Source organism: Lissotriton helveticus, chromosome 6 (assembly GCF_964261635.1).
Source record: "Lissotriton helveticus chromosome 6, aLisHel1.1, whole genome shotgun sequence".
NCBI classification, from domain to species: Eukaryota; Metazoa; Chordata; class Amphibia; order Caudata; family Salamandridae; genus Lissotriton; species Lissotriton helveticus.
In genome coordinates, this window is record NC_136067.1 from 1,602,982,539 (window position 1) to 1,603,006,393 (window position 23,855).

The 23,855-nt window shown below is 42.9% G+C and overlaps 1 protein-coding gene across 1 annotated transcript in view; it reads right to left on the reverse strand.

Annotated features, from left to right (window-relative positions):
- The window catches only part of ETAA1 (ETAA1 activator of ATR kinase), a 100,472-nt gene extending 82,879 nt beyond the window's left edge, over positions 1-17,593 (reverse strand). Inside the window, exon 1 of the mRNA XM_078649403.1 lies at positions 17,288-17,593. Within this exon, the coding sequence (XP_078505529.1) occupies positions 17,288-17,450 (163 nt within the window). The 5' untranslated portion in view covers positions 17,451-17,593. The remainder of the gene's footprint in view (positions 1-17,287) is intronic.
- Positions 17,594-23,855: the final 6,262 nt, after the last annotated feature.

Genomic DNA, 23,855 nt, shown 5'->3' on the forward strand with positions numbered 1-23,855 from the left:
AAGAAGGGACGCCTTCAAGCTATTATGCATCACACAGAGGGCAATAAATATCAAAGGCAAAAATTCATTTATCTATTTATTTAGAGAGCTATATATGGTGCTGGCAAGACCCGAGAGTATCAGAGCGCTTTACAAAATGTATACAGGCAATAATATCAGACAGTAGTAGACACTAGACAATGATGCCACAGAGATTCGAACGGAGCTTCTTTCGGTTCAACTTGAAATGAAAAACAAGGAACCATCTCATCAATTAGGTCCTTTACTGGATCCTATCTTCGGTAACTGGCAGGGAGTTCACATCTTAGAGCCCCTGCCCATACCCTGGTCGGATCACTACATCATTCAGATTACGATTCAATTGGATAGAACTGAGCACTTCCAACATCAATCTCTGCGATATAAACGCAGAAAATGGAAGAGCTTTTCAATAGAATCCTTTATTCAAATCATTCAGGAGGAAGGTCCTCCTAAAGGGGAAGATTGTGAAGCAGCTAGTAACAACCTAAATAATATTGTAATCAAGGCCCTTGATGCTACTGCCCCCAGTCGTAGCATGACCAATGCCAGGAGATTAAAAAAAGCTGCTCCCTGGTTTAGCTTAGAACTCCAGACCATGAAAACAACTTGCAAAAAACTTGAGAGAGCTTGGCGCCAGAATTTCTGTGCAGAAACTAAAATGAAGTACAAAAACTCACAAAGAGAATACTACAAATCTGTACGTTTGGCCAAGGCAGAGCACTATCACTCTCGCATAATGGAAGCAGGTAATTCCTTGAAGGAACTGTTCCTGATTTATAAAGAAATATCTGTAGTGGATACGAACGCCTCTACTCAAAACGATTCTGTGGAATCATGTAATGAAGTTGCACAATACTTCTCAGGCAAAATCAACAAAATATATACAAGCTTTTCCAATCATGTAGAGTCGGCTTCTGACTTCACAGAAAATGACTGTCTTATTAAAACTTTAAAGTGCCTTAAATCTTTTGAAGTTCCCCTGTACGAAGTCCTGTCTAAATTGTGTAATAAAATCAAATCGGGCTCTCCCCGAGACCCGGCGCCTCCGAAAATTTTAGCTGAAGCCTTCCCTGCTTTAGAACCTTATTACAGACATCTACTCCAGATCTCATTCTCCACAGCTTGCCTGCCGGCGGATTGGAAACAGGCAGTTGTACTACCGATCAAAAAAAAGCCGAATGTCAGCCAAGACATTATGGACAACCTCCGGCCAATTTCTCTGCTACCGTACTTAGCTAAGCTAGCCGAGAAAATTGCCAACATCCAACTCATGGAACACCTTGAAGAACATGATGTCTTCCACAAATCCCAGTCGGGTTTCAGATCCAATTTTTCAACGGAAACGGCTCTCCTTAGGGCCACTGAAACCCTACGAGAGGGAGCAGATGAGGGCAAGACCATGGCCCTCATCATGCTCGACCTCAGTGCCGCGTTTGACACTGTAGCACATTCCATCTTGCTACAGTGTCTAAACAAAGCCGGAGTAACCAACAAGGCACTGGGGTGGCTGAAAGCCTTTTTGATCGATAGAAGTTTCCAAGTCCAAAGAGGGACGTCCCTCTCAGACAGCGTAGTGCTTGAACAGGGGGTGCCTCAGGGCTCGGCCCTGAGTCCCACCCTGTTTAATCTATACATGGCCCCCCTGGCAGAGGTGGTGCAATCGTTCGGCGTGGAGCTTGTCTCTTACGCCGACGATACGCAACTCTTAATATCTTTGACGCAAGCCCCCTCCAGGGAAGCTGACAACTTTAATAACTGTATGAGCAGGCTGGCCTCTTGGATGACAGAGCACTGTTTAAAACTGAACGGAACCAAAACGGAGGTCATCATTATTGGAGGCAATGAGACCAATTGGACTAAAGAATGGTGGCCCATCTGCCTGGGTCCCCTGCCCCCTCCTAGTCGGGAGGCAAAGAATCTAGGAGTCTGGGTGGACAATAAGCTATCTTTTGATAGCCATATAAAGAGAACTGCAGGCAAGTGCTTCGGAGTGATGAAGACACTCAACCGCACTCTGGACTTGTTGCCTCTCAACTCCAGACGGACTATGACGCAGGCACTTATAACTTCCCGGATTGATTACGGGAATGTTTTACTCTTGGGCACTTCAGAGAAAAATATAAAAAAATTACAGGTCCTACAAAACTCGGCCGCTCGCCTAGTATTAAGACTGCTCCGTAGAGCCCCTTCACGACCCTCGTTGGCAACTCTCCATTGGCTGCCGATCAAGAAGAGGATCATTTTTAAAGCTCTGCTATGGTGTCACAAGATCATCCATAATAAGGCACCTGCCTATATGTCGGACCTGGCTTCTCTATACGAACCCAACAGAACCCTTAGATCCCAAGGGACAGGTCTGCTCACAATTACCCGTCCTAAAAAGGCCAGAATGGGCGGCAGATCCTTCCGCACGATGGCAGCGAAGCACTGGAACCTCCTGCCTTTGGACACCAGTTTGGAGGGCAATGAGACCTCCTTTAGGAAGAAACTGAAGACTTGCCTTTTTAATCTGTGATAGGCTCCTCTCTCCTCAATTCTCACTCTCTCCACAGCGCGGGGACACGCCGGGAGGCGTCACCAGGCGCTTTACAAGCTCTTTTAAACTAAACTAAACTAAACTAAACTAGTAAGTAAATGTAAATAACAGGGCTGAGCGTTTCGACTGGGTTGGTGGGGAGAGAAACACAACAATCCATATATATCTTGAGCAGGGTGGAAGTTGCTAAAATGCGCTATCATTTACTGTCGAGAGGATTATGGTGGCGATTGAAGAGGAGATTCTTTAGTTGTCTCAAAAATTATGAAGGAGAGGCTGGTTCTGAGATCTACTGGTAGTGAATTGCCCAAGAAGGAGCGAACCAGGGCTTTTTATTTATGTTTCTTGACTGGCCTGCCTTGGTGATTTTGACTGCCAAGTATGCTGGTTTACAAGTGTGAAGGAATTTGTGGGTGAGACAAGCAGTTTTGAAGTGACAGTGAGCTTCAATTGGGACCACTTTTGTTCTTTCATGGAGGTGAGAGATGCGATTGTGCCTTTTGACTCCAGTGACCATACTTGCTGTTGCATTTAGAGTGATTGTCAGGGGGTCTAAGTGGGACTTTGCTATGACTGTGAATGTAGCATTCTCGCAGTCTAGTCTGGACAGAACCAGGGCTTGTGTTGCGGTTTTTAGGTCATTCGAAGGGAGGAAAGGCTTGATTTATTAAGGAGTTTTAAGTTGTAGAGGCACTCAATGTACTCTTTATGTGGGAGCTCATGTTCAGGAGTGGGTCCAGTGTAATCCCCAGCGATTTGGCAAAACCAGCCATGGATAGGTTGCAGTTGAGCACGCTGATAAGCTTTGGCCCTTCTTGTACCTGTGGGGTCTGTCCATTGTTGGAGAGGAGGAGAATTTCCGTATTTTCTTGGTTGAATTTCAAGTAGATGTGGGACAGCCAGTTTTGGGATTTTGTTAGCGTATCATTCAGTCAGCATATGTCAGCCAGAGAGGATAGTTCCAGGTAAAGCTGGATGCCGTCCGCATAGAGGTGGAAGGGGTTGTTTGCTTGTTTGATTATGGTAGTGAGGGGCTCCATGTGGATATTGAAGAGTGTAGGTGAGAGAACAGAGCCCTGGGGAACACCTGGTTATAGCAGATGTATCTAAAGTTGTGTTGTTTATTTTTATTTGTTGAGAGAAGTTGTGAAGAAATGTTGTGAACCAAGCTGTCCGCTACAATCCGTTGTTTGAGGGTCACCCAATATTCCCAATCAGGGAACTTGTGTTTCAAGCTGGCACTATGCTTAATAGTCCCTGCTTATTGGAAGAAAAACATTGGTTGTACTACTTTCTCACTTCAAGAAGAAAACCTACGTCATCCCCTAACTGCAAAGATCAGAGCCACTAAAATCACTTAGAGTTCAGAAGAATGGTTAACAACTGATTATTCCCCCATGTGATCTAAAAGAGAATCGACGTTACCCCAAATTTTGGCCTATCTGCCTACAGACCGACGCCCCCCTAGGACCCTCTAAAATCAAACAAGAGCCAAATCAGTGGAATTCATTTACAAACAACCACTTATTAATATCAAGGAGATTTAGAACATGACGTGTATTTGTTTGGGACTTCTGTCAAACAAATGCGTAACGGAGTGACTGAGGTAAATCAGAGAAATGGTGCACTGCTACAAATCTTAACAGACAAACCCAAAGGACAATCTATCCAGACAGACCAAATAACAAGTTATCTCATATCAAAAATGAAATTATGAAGTCAAAAGAATCCAAATAATATTTGGTATCTAGTTAACACAAAAATGGACAATCTGGTCCAACACCATCAAGAGCAAATGGAACAATTAAAGATGGAACCTTTCTTGTCTACACTTTGTACATTCTCACACTGCATCCTATCTAAAAAAGCCTAATCCAATCATTACTAAAACAATGTGTGTAAACTAACCTTAGTCTATACCCAGTAATTTTTCCTCTCTCTTTCCCTTCTAAGGAATGATCCTCTCTTTACACTCCATCCTCTACATGCCTTACAGACTAAGTGTACCTTTCTCTGTTGCATGCCCGCCTATCTTACTCTTTACAATATCTCGGCAAACTAACCATACCTCAAATCCCTAACAATCACAAACTCCACTATGCAGTTTAACAGTAAACCTCTTCTAGCCCATCTACTCATCCCAATAATCACAAATCATGAACCCTTCTTCTGTGTAACTTCTCCATTCAATCTAACTGTATCTAATAACCCTGTAGTCTCAAGTCTAGATACTGAGAACACAAATCCACATATATGCATTAATAATTGCTAATACAATGTGAAACCGTAAATTCATGTGGGCCTTAAGAAATGCTAAATCTTTGCTTATTAATCATTTGCAGTTTTGTTTGTATGCCTGCTTTCAGTGAAAGCATAAGTATTATTACACACGTAAGAGTATTTTAATGCACTGCTATGATGCTTTCCCATGTTGTACTTTGCACATTTTGACTCAACCATTTATACAAGTGTAGCCTCATTCTGAAGTTGAGATAAAGGAAGTAAAGCAGAAATTAGTGTAGCCATCTTTTTACTGTAGAAAATGGTATAATACTTCCAAAGCAGTCTCCCATTCTTCCCACAAGAAGAGCCTGCACCTTCCCAATAGTACCTACCTGTCGTCTTCTATCTGTCATATGTTCCTGGTTCCATTCATTACCCTTGAGAAGAAGTGTAAAAATCTATGCATTGAAGCATTATATGCTCTAACAGACAGGGAAGGGTTGGCTGGAGTGGACTCTGGTTCGATATTTTGGTGTTTTGTCTTTCCTATTTTGAAGCTCGCTGGCTATTTTTGCATTACTTCATACACTACCCCGAGTGTCTGTTTCTTTTACACTACCCATCCCATTTTTCCACTTGCATGAACTTGATTTAACGATCACACGTAGCTTACCTAAAACAAGAAATGCTTTGAACAGTTGCTTGAGAGCACAAGACTAAAACACAATAACCAACAACCACTCCATTAATCACAAAAGTTTGGCTATGGAGTAGGGTGCTAACCCCTATAAAGTGCTACATCAAAGGTAGTATGTGTTATAGAACTGCAATTACAATCCAATCAGTAAGCCACCAACAACAAGGTGATGGATGGAACGCTTGAATTAATGTCAGCTGCACCCCAATCCATCGTTTTTCCACCCACCATGCCACCTCAGTTTGGACCCAGCCATTTGCAAACCAGGCTTGACCCTGTTCCATTGGGAGCAGTCCAACCCGAACTGCCAAGCCAGGACCCACATCTGGGCATACCAGTCAGATTTAAGGCATCAACTGCCTACACGCTATTTGGACACAACAGCTAGGCTACATTTTGGCATTATATCAACTAGTTAACTTACAGAAGGAGCAACAGAGGGAACGAGGTTCGAATGGACAAGTATATCAATCATATCTGAGGGCTCTAAAGCGTCATAGACAAACATCACTGGCACCAGTGTGTACAAGCATTTGCCCAGGGGGCACAAAGACAATGTTGGGGAGATCACAAGTATTATGCCTACAAAGTTATTAAAACTTTTAGAGAGAATGCGACGCCTGGACCCAAAGGGTTACTGGTCTCCCTTTTCAAAGCATAGAATTCTGGACAGATGGGCTTACATCCTTATACAAAGAATGTTTCTTAAACTCACAGGTGCTGCAGGTCTGGAGAGGCTCAACTCGACATTCATTTAAAAAAAGGGCAATAGAAATGATCCACTCAACTATGGCTGAATTGACTTACTAGACATTAAAACAAAAGGGTATGCAAAATATTAACTTCATAAACTGTAGGACAGGGACTCTGGTGAAAAGTTGATCCCTTCCTATCAAATCATCAATTCCCCAAAATGCATCTATTACAGATAATATAGTTGACTTGCTGTACCTGGAACACTGTTCGTCTCAGCTCAACAGACTTTCAATGTTCTGATGTTTCATAGATTACTCTGTAGCCTTCGAAGGGGTGGATCGGAACAGGCTCTGAGCCAAACTTGTAACATGGGGCAATCCAAACTCCCTACTCAAGACCACCTTTTCCCTTTACTCAGTTACACAGGGTTGTGTTAAGCTAGGAAAAGAAAACACAGCCACAGCTCAAACTAATTGAGGCTTAATGCAGGGCAGCTTTTAAGCCCCAATGATATTCAATCTCTACACTACTGACTTAGTCCTTGCACTTTTAAAGGTGAAAACAATTACACCAAGATTGGACCACGTAGGCTGCGGTCAAACAATATGCAGACGTCTTGATTATCCTGGATCACACCAAAAATCGGTAAGCAGTGTATGCTGACAGAATTAAACAACTATTACTGAGAAAATACACTAGTGGCATTCGCTAAGATTAAGGAAATACAAGAGGAAATCAGAATAAAACAATAGACTAGGCACCTCAAAATCGCACACACTTTGGCACACTAGCAAAGAGTCAGGAGACCATATCTCCTTCAAATACGCACTCACCCAGTACCACTGCCTCCTGAAAGAAATAGAGAATGCCCTAGCAAACCACAAAGAAGGCAGCACACACCGCAGCAAGGAGCTCTTCACCATTGTGAAGGAGTTCTCCAACCCTGCAGCCACGGAGAGCAACATCACACCCTCCCAAGAACTGTGTGACACCCAGACAAACTTCTTGCACGACAAGATCTCCGTCAACTACGAAAACTTCAAACAGCGCAAGCCACAATTTTCATTAGGAACTCCATGGACTCAGGAGCACCCACGGACCAATAGCCCTACCACATCTTCAACCTCAGGAGCAAGACGTTTGGCGACTAGCTCAAGAAAGTACTCAACACCTCCATCACTATGGCCTCCTGCCCTGGGTCTGGAAACACACTGAAGTCCCTCCTAAAGGAGCCATCTGCCGTCCCAGTAGAACCGAAGAACTACTGGCCTATCTCCCTGCTCCCTTTTCCAGGGAAGGTTCTCGAGAAGGGAATCAACCAACAACTAACCAAATACCTGGAACACAACATCCTGGACCCCTCTGAATCCGGATTCCGAGCCAACCACAGCACCAAGACAGCCCTGATCAAAGCCACCGATTACATCAGGGCGCTCCTGGACCATGTCAAAATTGCAGCCCTCGTCCTCCTGGACCTGTCAGATGCCTTCGACAGAGTCTTCCATCACATCCTGTTCAACAGACTCCACCACATTGGAATCCAGAGAGACGCCCTCAAATAGAGCGCCTCATACCTCACCAGAAGAACCCATAGAATCTGTCTCCCACTGTTCACCTCGGAACCCAAGAAAATCTTTTGTGGCGATTCCCAAGGATCGACCCTCAGGCGAACCCTCCTCAACATGTACATGACTCCCCTTGCCAACACTGTCAGACTACATGGACTCAGCGTCATCTTCTATTCCTATGACACCCAGCTTGTCCTCTCGCTGTCAGAAGACCCCTTCACCACCAGAACCAACTTCCAAAGATGTATGACAAACATTGCAGACTGAATGAAGGTCAACAGTCCCGAGCTTAATACGGAAATCCTCATCTTGGAAACAACACCTCACCATGGAATGGTGGCTTGATTAACTCAGTCCATCCCTCACCCAAACAAACCACGCAAGCAACCTCAGCATCATCTGGGACAGAAAGCTAGCTAGTTATGAAAAAACAGGTGAACAGAATCTCATCCACCTGCTTCCACACCCTTTGCTTCCTCCACAAGATGTTCAGGTGGCTCCCAGACATGAGAAAGACTGTCACGCAGGCCCTCGTCACCAGCAGGCTGGACTACAGAAACACATTCTACGTATAAATCACCACGCGCCTCCTGAAGAGACTATAGGCAAACAAAAAACTCAGCGGCAAGGCTTGAACTCAAACTCCCCAGAGTGACGACCCACATTACACCGCACCTCAAGAAGCTACAATGGCTCGCGATCTAGAGGAGATACCAGTTCAAGATGTTACCCAATGTATACAAAGCATTGCACAAGAAAGGACTAACATCAACAACACATTATAAGAGAAGCTAAACTTTAACATTCGCATTGGGTAAACTACAAAAACATTTACACAGTGCGTCAGCAGAAGCAATTATAAGCAAAATTACTGTTAACAACTTCTTACGTGCACCAAGCATACCCAGGGAAATTCTACCCAGAGTTAGAGTTAGAGAAACTCCAGTGTGTGGCTTATAGAAGAATCTTCAGCATGTTCAAAGAAACATGGTGATGCTTGCTACACCTGGAGTTGTGTCAGACAAGGCAGGGATTTGAATGCAAGGCATCTTTTGATAAATACTACTATTCCATTTTCCATGCTAAAACAGGTGCCTTGAAGACCCTCCTGCTAAATATTTGAAACAAAACGAAAAAAAAAAAAAAAAGCGAGGGAGGAGGGGGAGGGAGGGGGTGGAGGGAGAGGGACACAGCTCATGGTCTTTGTACTTAATTGCTGCAATTAAGAACCTCGACCCAAACCTGGAAGCAATATGGCCTAAGAAAATTTCATTCAAAAGAGATCTGAAAAGCCTACTCCGCCAACCCAACTTCTCTAGACTTGACTCCCCCTATATCCTGGGCAAACCCCAGCCTTACTTCGAGCAAGCCTTGACAGTTCAAAATCGGAAAAAAATTATGTATATTAGGATTCTTGTGCTACCAGTTGCGGACTTCAATCCATCTTGGACCCCGCGGGACAACTTAATCGCTTGCCGACTATGTAGCTACAAACGTGAATCCTGGTTTCACCTGTTGTGTTGCTGTCTAAAGTCGGCCAGTGAGCGACATCATCTGGTATCCCCATTTGCAGGACCCATGGACATTGCAGAGAAGTCTCAGACCTGTTTTTTCCACCGAAAGAGTACAAATCGCAGCCAGATTAGGGAAATTCACAGATGCAATCCGAGTTGCCCGCACAAATACAACCAAAGCCACCAGCAGCAATTAGCTGACGATCTAGCCAGAACCACAGGAACTCCACAGCTTACACAGCGAAGAAAGAAATACAAACAACCAAGTTTAGAAGATCAATCGTGCACGTCAGACCATCCAAATCCATAGAACTGATGTTCATATCTATAAATGCCGGCTTTTTCCATTGACAATCTTAATTGAAGTTTGGAAAAGTTAAAGGTGTGCATTAAAACGAACACTAATCCACCGCGTTAAAGGGCCTGTCCAAGTTATAAAGGAACTATAGATGCAGTCGCTAATTCGATGCACTAGCATTTCAGATTCGGCCTGGGCTGCTGTTTTAACGATTTTATAAACCTTAGCGGGTACAGACCTTTTAGGTGGAATCTGCATGATGGTTATGCATTTTAGAACTGTATCTTTTTATCCTTTTTTATCCTCCTCTTTCACTCTACATATGAAAATGCAGCATATTGTACCACTTTTAATCAATTGAACAATAAAGAGCCCCCCCCCCAATGTTGATCTACCCCGGTGTTGCACTCAGGGATAAAAGCCAAATTGAGAAGGAAAAAAAGTTGGCACTTTCGTAAAAGGTGGACTTTGATAAAATACAAAGAGCTATCTGTGCACCTTCAATTGAAAAATCATACCACGGAATGGAAATGTAATCGTGCTTTATTTAAAGCAGCTATAAGCAGGGAGTGCAGAACAACACTTTTTTTTACCACAACTCATGGTTCTCCCAATAACTGAGATTAAAAGGAACTGACACACTGCACCTAAAACAATTACTTGCAGGCTTTTTTTGTAAGAACAAGAGAGAATCCATGATGCAGTTACTGTGCTGTTGTCCAGAATTTCTAACAGCACAACGCACTTTATTACAAGCATTTACAATGCAATGGTCTCGGCATTATTAAAGGTAGAGCTATTGGCATTGCTCATGACTTTTTTTTTTTTTAAATCATAAATGAATGGCATTGTCATTTACAATGCCAATAGGTTAATCGTTCAATAAATGGCATTGTCATTTACAATGCCAATAGCTTAATCGCTCGCAAATGCATGACCTATTGCATTTACGCCCAAACTGAGCCACACACACAAAGCCACCCACACACACAAAGCCACCTACACACACATACAGAGCCACCCACAGTCATTCACATAGAGCCACTTACACGGAGCCACCCTCACACAGACAGAGCCACCCACACAGAGCCACCTACAAAAAAAGCTATCTACACAGAGACACACACACACACAGGCACACACACAGAGCCACACACACACACACACACACACACCGAGCCACACACACACACACACCGAGCCACACACACACACACACACACCGAGCCACACACAGAGAGCCACACACACAGAGCCACACACAGAGCCACCATTCCCCAGTACTTGATGGCTCCCCATCCCCCACAGTCATCCCTCTGACTTCTTGCCAATAGGCCCAAATCTTAGTGTGTTCATTGTGGCAGCTTTTGGACTTCTACATCAGTAGTTGGATAACTATGCAATGACCAAACCCTTCCTTAGGCCATTTCAGGAACCAACATCCAGAGTAATATGTCTACTTCTGGAGAGTGGCTCTGGTGGTATGATGACCAGATTTGGATATCACCTGTGACGTTTTGTGTTCAGTTCTGGGGGCCACCTCTGGCATTTTGCATCCAGTTTTGAGGGCTACCCTGAGGTACTGCCTTCAGTTCTATGGGCTACTTCTAGAATATTATCTCAAGATTCTGGGGGCCTTTTTGGCGTATCACCACAACTTCTGGAGTCCACATTTTAAGTGTTTGGTTTAATTGTTAGTTTGGTTAATGTGGGTGAGGTTGTGAGGATGTGTTAATTGGTGGATGTACAGGGAAATAGGTGGATGGAGGAGTATGGATGGATGAGTGGGTAGCTGAATATGTAAGAGTCAACCGTAATTAAGGACATGGTCAACAAGTGCATTGATGAGTGAGTGCATTGCTGTGCTAGTCGATAGACAGATGTGTATGTGAATAAATGGATGAATTTGTGAGTGAGTGTGTGAGTGAATGAGTGAGTGAAAGAACGAATGAGTGATATATTGTAGGGCAAGATGGTGAGCATGTGGATAGCAGATCTAGTAGCGTGTGAAGTGATGTGATGTACCTGGCCCAAGTGTTGTGTTAACGTGCTTGTTTATTGATGGTGAAATTATATATGTGTCTGTTTGTGAAAATTGGTAAATGAGTGACTGAGTGGGTGGGTAAATGGATGGCAAAATAGATGAGTCAGTTATTTGAAGGGTTATTTTGTGTACGTGTGAATAGGGGATTTATCGGATGGATGAAGTACTGCTGACTGAAGAGTTGTGCGTTTGTTGATTGATGCTTGAGTTTACAAGTATGTCTGAATGTGTAGATTGGTAAATGATTGGGTACATAGTTAGTGGGTGGGTGAATTCATGGATGACTGAATGAATTTATGAGTGAGAGCTGGCCAGTAAATGGAATGATTGATGGGTGAATGAATAAGTGTGTGGATGGATGGATAAATTACTGAACAGAGGGGCGAGTGAAGAAGTATTTATGGGTGAATGAATGGGTGAGTTATTGGGTGGGTGGGTGTGGATGTGGTGGACAGATGTTTAGGTGTATGAGTGAGTGAGTCGGTAGATGAGTGAACAGATGGATAAGGCAGTGTGTGGATTAATGGATGAGTAAATGAATGAATGGATGAACGATAGGGTGAGCAGGTGGGTAAATCGGTTAGTGGGTAGATGCATTTGTGCATCAGACTGTTTCCAGTTTGTGTATTAAGCTCACAACACCAAATGTCGTCACAGTAGCTGACAGATGTGCGCTTCCATGAAAAGCAGGTTATCAGGAACAGTGAACATCCCAAAACACAGCAGCCCGAGTATACATCTATTTTGTGAGGTGCCACATGCTTAGTGGCTTTAATGTGAAAAGACATAATTCATGCTAGATCAGAACTCTATGTCCGGCCCTTGCCAATGCAGTGCATCGCATTCTAGCTATTGTGAAAGAGGGAGGCGGTTCCACGTCTGTGTACAACTGCATTTGCAAGAGAAAGTCTCACATCAACAGCCATTACTGCATCTGCACCAGCCGCTTTCAAGGCACACATGGAACTGTAGGCTTTGAGCCAGCACAACATGTATCCATGTGTAGTGGGCCTGTGATAGGCCAGGGCCTCCACCTCTCCTAATTCTTGTCCACAGAACCACAGCAGAGGCCCATGTCTTCCACAAACTTCATCAGGTGTGAGCATCAAAGACAGCCCTCCTTAACGTGTACGGGTGGAGCTCCAGGCAAGAGTCAGAATGGCCCTCATCTCCAGGACCATCCTTCTGACCTTCCCTTCTCAGAAACATCTAAGATCCCTGGATCCCCCTGAGTCCTTCAAAAAAATCACTAAAAACGCATCTCTTCTAAGTGAACTAAGACTCGTCCTAAGAACGATTGAGAATGGATGACATAGGAAATGTAATCAATAATTGTTCTGGATCCATCAGACTGAATATCTTGTATTCTCTCACTACAAGAATTGTTGCAAATTTAAAAAAAAGAAATCTATAAAAAGACCTGCAATGGGAGAGTTTCTGTTCCAACATGAGCAACATGCTTCATTCTTTCTGTGACGCGTGGGTTTGCAGGAATTAAGGATCAGCGCGTAATTCTTATGGGAATGTGCACCGCGTAGCTGAAATGGTGAACTATATTGTAACTTACATCCCAGGGCTCACTCCTGCGATGCCAGTGCAATAGCACCAATAATTCATGACTATTCCAAAACTATTCTTCCCTTATCCTATTAAATCCAACCAACAGACTCACATGTCCACCGTTGGAGTTAATAACTTATATTTTTCTAAACCAATCCACCACTTTGGGTTCTGGAGTAGTGTGCTACTCGCCAAAAAGCGCTTCAACGCTTCGTATGGGGCAGTAAGCGCTATGTAAATCGAATTATAATTACAACCGGGTACCACAGAAGAACGGACATCCACTCCAATTTTTGGCATCAGCTTTTTGTTCATTTCTCCACGCCACATATTTTTGATATTTCACAAGAAAGGTTCTTGCTTCTATTTGGTAAATGGTGAATGTGCTGAGTCAAAAGTGTGAACAAGGACTCTGAAAGTTTTGCTTCCAGTAACAATATCGAGTATTTCCCTTCAAAATACTAGTCATCGGGTTGTGGGTGCTCCCTGCGGGGGCAGAGAGGACAGCCCTCTTTCTGTTTTGTAACAAAGCCGAGACTGCAGACATTTATCGACATTTTGGAAAGGTAACGTGACATTTCACACGGGCTGAGTAATGAGTTGAATGAAACAAACACCCTTTCCTTCTAAAAATACAGCGCGCCGGTCTTCTTTCACGGATCCATTGTGTTTCTTCCGAAGCTGCGCTGAACTTGACTTTAATTAAATCTTTGCCACACGCTTTCGAATCTTCCTCAGTGTGTTCGTCTTTGTTATCTGTTTCCATCTCTAATGTCCAAGAAATCTTATAAAGGAAACACACAGAACTTGTGCTGAGCACAAGAAATGACCAGCTATCCAGAAGGGGTAACTGCACAAACGCTGTGCAAACCTCACTGAAAACATGCAGACCACCTACCCGCTTCAAACAGCCACCCATCTCACAATGTCAGTCACCTACAGAGGCGACAGAGAGTGGAGGAAACCACCCTCACAGAAAGTGCACACACCTGCTACCATCCTCAGCCTTGACTAGATGCCTACCGCTGCCACATGGGAGAGAGACACCTAAGCCCCTGATAGTTGGCCGCAGCGGGAGACCCCCATAAATTAACACTTTCACGTATCAAAAGGACAGATTCGATGTCATCGCCCAGGTGAAGAGCGCATGCGCATCAGGGGCGGTGATAATTCTATCCAAGGCCTCCGTTTATTTCGGCATTGGGCCCCAGCGCGAGGGCCCCCAACGGGCTCCACCCGGCCTGGTTGGCTCAGCCCTTCATCCTTAATCGATCAGTCACTTGGATGAAAGCAGCGCCTGCTCTTTACAGCGGTTGGAAACATGAGGAGTGCAGGAAGCGCTGTACAAGCATCTCGCTGTGTTTCCTAATTGTATTTCCGTTCTTCTTGTAAGGCTTCTTTCAGAACAGATGCATCGAATAAATATCGACTTTCGATACCAGTTAAACTGGAATTAAGCAGCAGACGGCGACGGCCGGAACACGATAATATTTATCTTTCTTTTGATTCCCGTGACTTGTGACGTGTTCTCAGCCCCGGCCCCCCACGGGGCAGCTTTTAAAAACTAGGGTTATCCCTATAAAGAAAAGAACTAAATAAGAAAGGATTTTGTGGAATATGTGTGTGGAAAGAGAGAGGGGCTGGGCGGCCGTATCGCTTCCATCGGGCACACGTTCGTCACGCTCTGGAATGTGGATATCCCGGGTGGAATGTCATCATTTGAATGCTGGATTGTGAGGATATCTCGGGAGCAGCAGTGATCAGAGATGGGGTCAGTGATGTAAGTCATTACCCTATAAACTTTGAGGGCGTGGGAGTGAGGAGGGGGCGGGGCAGGGACCACACTCAAGGGTCACCGAGGGAGATACACAGGGCTGCAGTGTGCGCTAATTAGGCAGACGAGTCCCACTCTCTTGACCAAGACCCTGTGAGGCCACTAACGGTGCCACGACACCCCGGCTGCTCTCACTTTGACCCCACGCTCAGGGGCGTAACGCTCCCCCTCACCCCAGAATATGACGAGAGGGGCCCCTGAAGAGAGTCATTAGCTGAACGGGGGCAGGGGTGCTTGTGCTGCTGTTTCATCACAGCTCTCTTTAGATGGCTCCGACACACCGATACCCGCTGCACTCACTGGCTGTCACACTGCACTCTTCCAGCTGCCGAACAGCAACTCGGCCACCATACTGCCCTCGCCGAACTCCATACTGCTCTCGCCAGATTGCTATAATGTACTACCTGGCTGTCACACTGTACTCCCCGCCATAAACACCATCCCTACTAACCCCTCTGCACTTCCGATCTCCCATATTGCACCGTCGGAATCTCACGTCTGTCACTCACTTTCCTCATCCAGACACAGACTGATCTGCACCGAGTAATTCCGACGAGGGGAGGGAGGAAGGGGGAGGCACCAGAGGGAAAGAGAAGAGATGGGAAGAGACGGGGTAGGAGGAAACCAGGGGAGGGAAAAGTTGGAAATCTCTCGGTGTTGCCAGCGCTGGGTCATGTTCGAAGCCTTGAAGATGTACTGAGGGGTGGCCAGAGAGATGCGACGGGGTCGGCTGGAACGGGGGCGGGCACGGGAAGGGGCATAAGCACCACCATCTTTCTCCGAGGCAAAGCAGAAATGCTTTGGAGAAAGCATGGTCATTTTCACATTCGGGCGTGGTTTTCTTTCCCTCCTCTTCCCATTGGCTGGAAGGTAAAATTCCAGCCAATGGGAAGAGGAGAGAAAGAAAACAAGAAAGAAGCTTAAAAAAACGCCCTCGATTCCGAAAAAGATGTGGCTTGAACCGAGTGACGCCCCTCTACTCCAATGGCTGGCCAGAATTTACTAGGCCAGCCAATGGAGAAGAGGGGCGGGTTCCAAGCCCCCTCTAAGAAACATTAAATCTTCGGGCTCCGCCCACACTGCTTATGCAGTGCGACGCAGTCCTCGACCTAAAAAAACATGTTAAATAAGCAAAGGATTTCAATATGCAAACAACTCTGGACTTTTGTGTGAGAATTGACATCGCTAATGGCATGTAGAGTGGGAGTTCCCTCACACAACTCCATGACAAACACTCGCTAAGACAGCTTCGGGATATTAACAAGGCTGCACTAGACCCGCGATGCGAGAATGAAAGCTGCGCTAAACCCCCTTTATCGCAGGTTTTTAACTCCTGCTAAAAATACGACTTAGCCATCTTCTACATGGGAGGTGGATTGCAAGGCTAAGTCCAAACCTGCCTATTAGCAAGGTTTTCAGTATCGCAGGAAAATGATCGCTTGTTTTCTCACTATAAAGAATGTTCTCACAGCTATGGCTGGATTTCACATCGCCTTGGAGCAAAGCATTGTTAATACAGTGCTACCACGGCGATAAACTCCAGCGATAGCCGGCAATAATAAAAAACGCCCTAAGCGCGCTTTGCGATAATTATCGCAATCTGTTGATAAATGCCTCTTGGTTTTAGAACGGCTTTTATTTTGCTTTTAATGATAAGTATGGATTTAATATGGCATGGTGTGACTATGAAACTGTACCAATTTTGTGTAATTGAAACAAACTGTGCATTCAATTAGTACGAAATGCAACACAGCTTACAGAAGATGAAGCTTTTCTACTTAACCACTGTAAAAGCGAAAATACTAAACTATTTCAGATTTAGCAACAAAAATAACGAACTTTCAAAATAAGTGGTGAACAAAACTTCAAGGTAAGAACATGATTTGATGGCATAAATGATGGCAGCTATCAAACAGTATATGTCAATACAAGGCAATTAAAATCCAGATATACAAGAACAAAATGCTCATATCAGATTAACAAAGATGCCGCATCCTTCTTCCTTGAAGTACGTATAAACATTAGCTTACGAAACTACAAAAGATATGGTGGAAGCATAAAATAATGGCAATATTCGTAAATGGTTCGAACAAAATGTTATTGTTTAATTTGTGTTGGTCCTGCCTGCAATCTCCAAATTAGCCCATAATCACACCTGGATGCAGGCAAGAATATTATAACTCTTGCTAATTGGCCAGGAGGGGCGATAGGAGGGCTGAGATCGACGTGTTTGCTACTGAGAGGGTATCACTCGGACCTCTTCCTGATAGGAATCCAGGTGTATAGGTTTACTCACCCCCTGGGTGCTTGTATGGTGGCACCCCAGCAACATTCCCTGTCTCTCGCTTTACTTTACTGCCGCCCGCTCTCGTCCTTCTGAGCCCCCTCTCCTCCGGTGAGTTACGTACTCGGGACAACTCCGCCGCCTCTACCCGTTGCTTTCTCCGACTCAACATCATCAGCCGCCCCGGTCCTCACATCCCGGGGGCAAACAAAAACCTTAGAGATTGCAACAGTCTAGCTCCCCATCGCCGCCATCTTGGAACCCTTCAACAAGGTCACTTCTGATTGGCCCGAGATGTGGCCGGATGCAGTTGTGATTGGCCTGCTGCATGGCTGTGATGTTCGTAGTGAGTCAAGCTTCTTTCTGACTTTTGCTGCGAGATTAGAAACTCTCAGGATGAGAGTAAACGGGAGTGCTTTTTACAGACGCGCTAAATGACGTCAGGGCAACTCAATCTCCTATAGTGTGCGACAATAGTAAAAGAAATGTTAACTTTACGTTTCCCGAACCTTGATTGAAAAGGTTCCATATTAGTGGTTTTTGGTGCCTTGTATCGGCAATAGCCGCTGTATTTTTACTTCGCAAAAGTAAAAGCCTTCATAACTATATCATGTCTGAGTATTTCCATGTGCTGCGCTGTCTCGAGGAAATAGGAGGACGAGCGGAGCAGGCGAATTACGTACACACAGCCAGTATGTACTGTATTCTTGTTTTTAAGATTTTCGATACCGGCATTCGTGAGAAACTTTATTATTTTCACATACTAAAAGCAGGGCTTTAAGTGGGATGAACAAAGTTCTCGTGTGGTATTTTAATGAGGCGTGGCCTATGTAATTAAGGGTGTTGCTTGACTACATAAGATACATTCCTGCCATTTCCGTGGTGTGCCACCCTACCTGTATGTTGCTCCTCTCTCATCTTTCTCTAACTGTATCCAGATATATAACACAACAAATTACATGTGATTGAGCAGAAAAGTTATTCTTCATCTATTTACAACAATTGTACGCAGAAATGGTTTGTGACGCTATATTTTGGGGAGAGGAGTTGGCCTAACGGCTAGGGCGGTCGGCCATGAATTTGGGCAACCGTGTTTGAGTCTCGGCAATGATGCTGAACATTCTGTGATTCTGGGCAAATCACTTAATCTCCTTGTGCCCAGCAACAATTAATGTATCCTCATGTAACGCAGCTGGTGCTATATAAAGCGCTCTTTATTTATTTTATTTATAAAGTTTTATTTAGCGCTAGCTAGACCCATGGGTATCAGAGCGCTTTACATACACAAAGGAAAAATTGCAAAACATCGCAGGACATGGGGATGCATAAAGATATAAGCAAAGACATAATACTTATGAATACAGTGAGAGGAGAAAGACGCAGGTGGTTGAAACAGTCAGATAACCACCATTCTTGGAGGTTAAAGTGAGGGGAGGAGTCCATTAGGTTATTGGTGCTAGGTTGGTTGACTTGGTCGGTAAAGTATTGGTTGAGGAGAAGGAGTTTCAGGTTCTTTTTGAAGCAAGAGAAGGAGGGGTTGCATTTGAGGTCCATAGGGAGTGCGATCCACATCCTGGGTACGTTACCAGAGAAGGATCGGCATTGGGTAGTTTTCCTTTTCAGTTTTGGAGGGATGAGAAGAAGTGAGTTTGTGCTTCTCAGAGTTCTGGATTTTCCTGCTTTTACCAGTATGCCTTTTAGGTAGTTGGGGAATTGTGTGTGAAGTGCCTTGTGTGTGATGCAGACCAGTTTGTAGATACATCTGCCTTCTTTCGGAAGCCAGTTGAGTGCGTTGAGGGTTTGTGTGATGTGTTCAAATCTTTTTACACCAGTTATGAGTCGAGATGCCATGTTAAGGACTGACCGTAGTGGGGCTAGGTGAGCTTTTGGTGACCCTGTTAGTATGGCTTTCCCATAGTCCAGTTTAGAAAGGAATAGGGATTGTACTATTGTCTTGAGATCATCTTGGGGAATTAAAGGTTTAATTATGTTTTGTCCGGGTTCAGTTTTAAGTGGTTTGCGTTAAACCAGGTTTGAATCTTGGTTAGCTCTGATACCTGAAACCTTCGGGTCAAGTTTGCGCTGTATAAAACTCCGTAAATAAATAAATTTTACATTATATAGACAAGGTGTGTTAAGATCCATGTATTAAGAAACGCACAAATAAAGTTCTGATTTAGATACTGTATCATAAAAGCATGCAGAATGTCAGAAGTAGTTTCTGATAATACGTAGCAGTTAATAAATTGATATGAAGTTTGATATTTTCAGTATCATGATCTTATGCTTAGATAAATGTGGTAAATAAATGATAACACAGAAAATGTCTATGTAAGAAATACATTTCTTCATGTGTTAGAAAACTGATAATGATATTAGAATGTTTAACGTGAACACTGATATTGACAAGAAAAGTAGGTGTTACACGACGTTATGTTATGATTTGCGTCAGAGCATCTGTTGCATTGACACTGCTGAGCGACTGGGGCTGACGATTCTGTCCATGAACTGGAACTGGTCATTTGATATTTGCTGAATTTTCCTAAAATGGTTGGTATGAGACTTAACGGATTTCCGCTAGTTCACTATTTCTGAGATGAAGTCTACCTCGCCTGAGGAAGATAGTTCCCTCATATCTGAATCTCGCAAAATTTACAAATGCTTATTATATCTGATATCATTTGAAATTAAGGATAAAAGCTAGTTTTCTGAAACTTAAATAGAAAATATAAATTATGATAAATTACTCTGCTGATTCGGCTTCTTTTATTTGCTTGTGGCTAAATTCAACTTGATTTGGTGATTAACAAACTAAGATTGGGATTGCTTGGGAGGTGAATGTTAGCAATTATCTTATTTAAGGTTCTCATATGGTAATTGCTCATCCCCTAAACATTCCAGGCCCTTTTAACACAGAACAAGATCCATTGGAGGACCTACGAGATTTGAAATCATAGCTGTGGTTAATCCGGGATAAGAGAAACAAAAGTAAATAAATTAGCTTGTGAGGCCAAACACGTTAACGCTACAACAGCATGCACCTAAAATCAACCTTGGCTTTGTCAATGTTGGTAGCTGTTAAAGATAAATGAATAACAACAGTAACTTTATTGTAAATATTATTGAAAATGTTTCAACCTCTTTATTAAACATTACCTAGGCCAGGGGAAGGGGAAGTGTTCTTCAGAGTTTCTCCGTTACTTCTGTTATGTTCACTCTGTTAGACATGTTCGCCCTTTTCTCTTCACATTTTGTCCATCAGCTTACCTTACACATTCTCTTTCCTCTTTAGCACTCTCTTTTTATTCTTTCCTGTACAGTGCTTTAAATGGACCATTACTGTCAGGTACTGAGTACCAGCACTTTTTTATTTTGAGATGGAGGGTACCTGCACTTCTTAAGAGAGACGTAATACTTTTAATTGGAGAGTGCCGGCACTTGTCAGAAACAAGCAGGTACTCTTGTACAGAGTACCTGCATTTCTATGTTTCTATCTCAAGCTCTGCTCCTGTATGCCCTTGCTTGCATCCTCTTCGCTTCACCTCCACTCAAACACACAACGCATCCATTTGCCTGTCAGCACTGCATTTTCTTTTACTTTTGCCTTGAAGGAGATACAGAGTTGTCAAATAAATATAACAACTCTGTATCTCCTTCACACGCATCTGCACATAATCACAATTGTAATGAAGTACATGACCACAGCTCTGTACGCTCTGCAGAGAGGCCATGGAGAGCAATATCAGGCCTCAAAAAATCCACTCACCCACTCGCAATTGCGAGTGAAATTTTATCAGGTCCAGCTATTTTTAGCACTTACTCAACCATCAGAAAGTGAATGAGCAATTACGATGCCTTTAAATCATGTTTTTTATCTTGTCACATCTGCTGACTGCTTAAGAACAGAGGTCAAATGTCAGTTTGACTTTTTTCTAATTGTTGCCTTTCTATTCCTGGAAAATGGTTTTAACTTTTCTTTCACTTATTTTTCAAAGTTAATGGTTGTTGTCAAGTGAGCTGACAATAATTGTGAAACAAAAGGATGTAAAATGTCATTTTTTTTTCTCCGACAACATGTAAACTGCTTGTAAAGAATAGTACACGTATTTCAAAATATAACTTGTATTTTGAAAAACTTTTTTTTATAATTCAGAAGTGTGATGCAAACAAAGATTTAAATAGGAGCAAAGTAAATCAGAATACTTGGTGATGTGCTAATGACAAATATTTGCAGATTCTTTATTTCTAAACATTGTACACTATATAGTTATAAAACCATATGTCAGTGACAAATTTTGTGGGAATTTCATTGTAAAATCTGCTGAATGCAAATTACAGTGTGCTGCTACTGTATGCTTTAGTTATGTATTTATTAAAAGTCATAGTTTTTACACATGATATGAGAAACATTCCTGCCCCCACCCTGATGACAATGCAGTTAATGAACTAAGAGGCAAGTAAGTGGTCATGTGTATCCTTTATGTAGCTAGATTTGTATTCTATATGGAGTTAATGTTTAGTTTATTAAATGAAATAAAACAGTTTTCTGTACAGCAGACGTACTGAACTCGTGTATTTAATGGTGCTCTCATATGTGATAAAGAAGAAAATGGCGTCTCAGTGAATTAGAGTACTTGCCCAGGATCACATATTTTGAAACCAGTTTATGAGTCAAGAGCATTATGATTGGGTTGAGTAGATTTTTTAAGTCTAGTAATATTTTTAGGATTTTCCGAGGCCTAAATATGCTAAATGAAAAAACCGGAGAAACACAACATCCTGGGAATTGTTGATGTAATCTTGCATTCCCTAAGAGTATCAAACAAACTATAAACACAAACTGAATTGTTGATATATTACTTTAATGTTTTTTACATTCATTGTTCAGAAATCAATCAGTATTTTTACTAGTAAAGTACTCTGGACACATGAAGTGACAGTAAAGTGAATATAGGGCCTGATTGAGACCTTTTTAAAAGGCCATTTTTAATTCCTACCAGGTCTGAGACCCGAAGGGACTCGTCTGGCTTAAAATCCTGACTAAACCGCAGTTATCTTTGTACTTTTTCTGCGAGTAAGTATTTAACTGTAAGTTGTCAGTTTCATTTATTACAGAGCTCAAACCTAAAGAGTAAAACGAGAATCCGAAAGACAGTTACATTTTTAACTCAAAGTATTCAGACATAAACATTCTCAACAATTGCAACCTTATTTGGCATTAACATTGAAAATGACCCCACAACACTGTAAAACATGGAATAGAGAACTGAAATCCATATATTCTTGTGTGTTCCGTGGCCATCCATTGACTTTGTAAAATGCACATTTCCAACTACACCGGTTGTTAATGCCCTCAACTGTTGCAGCAATTACATTTTAAATGACGTTTCTGATAAGAAAAATACAATAAATGAAAGACACCTTTATTTAGGTACTGAAAATCATTACTGTTGTGCATCCAACTACCTCTTTTCTCCCTTATATTTATATATTCTTATGCTTCACAGATAACAACAATCCTGAACTCATCTTAAATGAATTGTTCAGCAGTGTGCTAGCCCAGTCTACACCGCTGAACAAATTATCCTCCATTTCTGCAATGGGCAGCCTTCGTACAAACAACCTACTAATCAATGAACTAGACATATGCTTCTGTGAAAACTTAAATCAAGCTTGCATCATTTTCATATACTGCTTTGTATTAGAGTGTTTAAATAACACAGCCTATATATCAATAATTTTTAATCAAATATGGATGTAGTTTTATAGTAGTTCGTAGTTTCCTGTGGCTTTGAGTAGACTTGCTAATTGTCATTGCTCTAGTAGGCCCAGAAAACATGAGGTTCAGGGTTGTACCTTTGCACACTTCCTAGCAGCACAACCTTGCTTTCAAACCTGACAACTGGAAGTGGGCTTTTGGGAGAGTAAAACAATACCGTACAATAAATTTGTAAAGCGCACAGCTACCTAAAAAGGTGTCCCAGCTCTAGCGAGAAGAATTTCCAAAGGCAAAAGCAAGCTTAAGAAAGGATTATTGTAGAGTCAAAAAGAAATGTTTTAAGCTTTTTCCTGAATACCATTTCAGATGGACAACTTCGCAAAGCCAGAGGTAATGCATTCCACAATTTGGCTGTCAGGTAGGCAAAGGAACACCCCCCTCTTCTGGAATTAACAATGCAGGGGGTTTGAAACAATTTGAGGTTGTTGGAACGAAAGGAACGCACCTGGAGGACAGCTTGAACCAGTGCCCAAGATTAGCGGAACCCTTGAGTTAATAATCTTAAATGCAAAAGTGAGAACCTTAAACTGGATCCTTCTGTTGGTTGGTAAAATGTAACTGATACAAATGACTTCAGATTAATCACCGGGGAAGGGGCGATTTTCAGAATCTATCGGGCAGCAGTGTTTTAAATGATCTGAACACGCTGAATACGAAAAAAAAGGAAGCCTGAGATACAGACTATTGGAGTAGTCCAGTTTAGAATTGATCAAGGCGTGTACAATAGTTTTTTGCTGTTCTAAGGGAATAAAATGCATCATACGTCTCTGGGATCTCAGGATCAAAAAACATGAAGAAGAC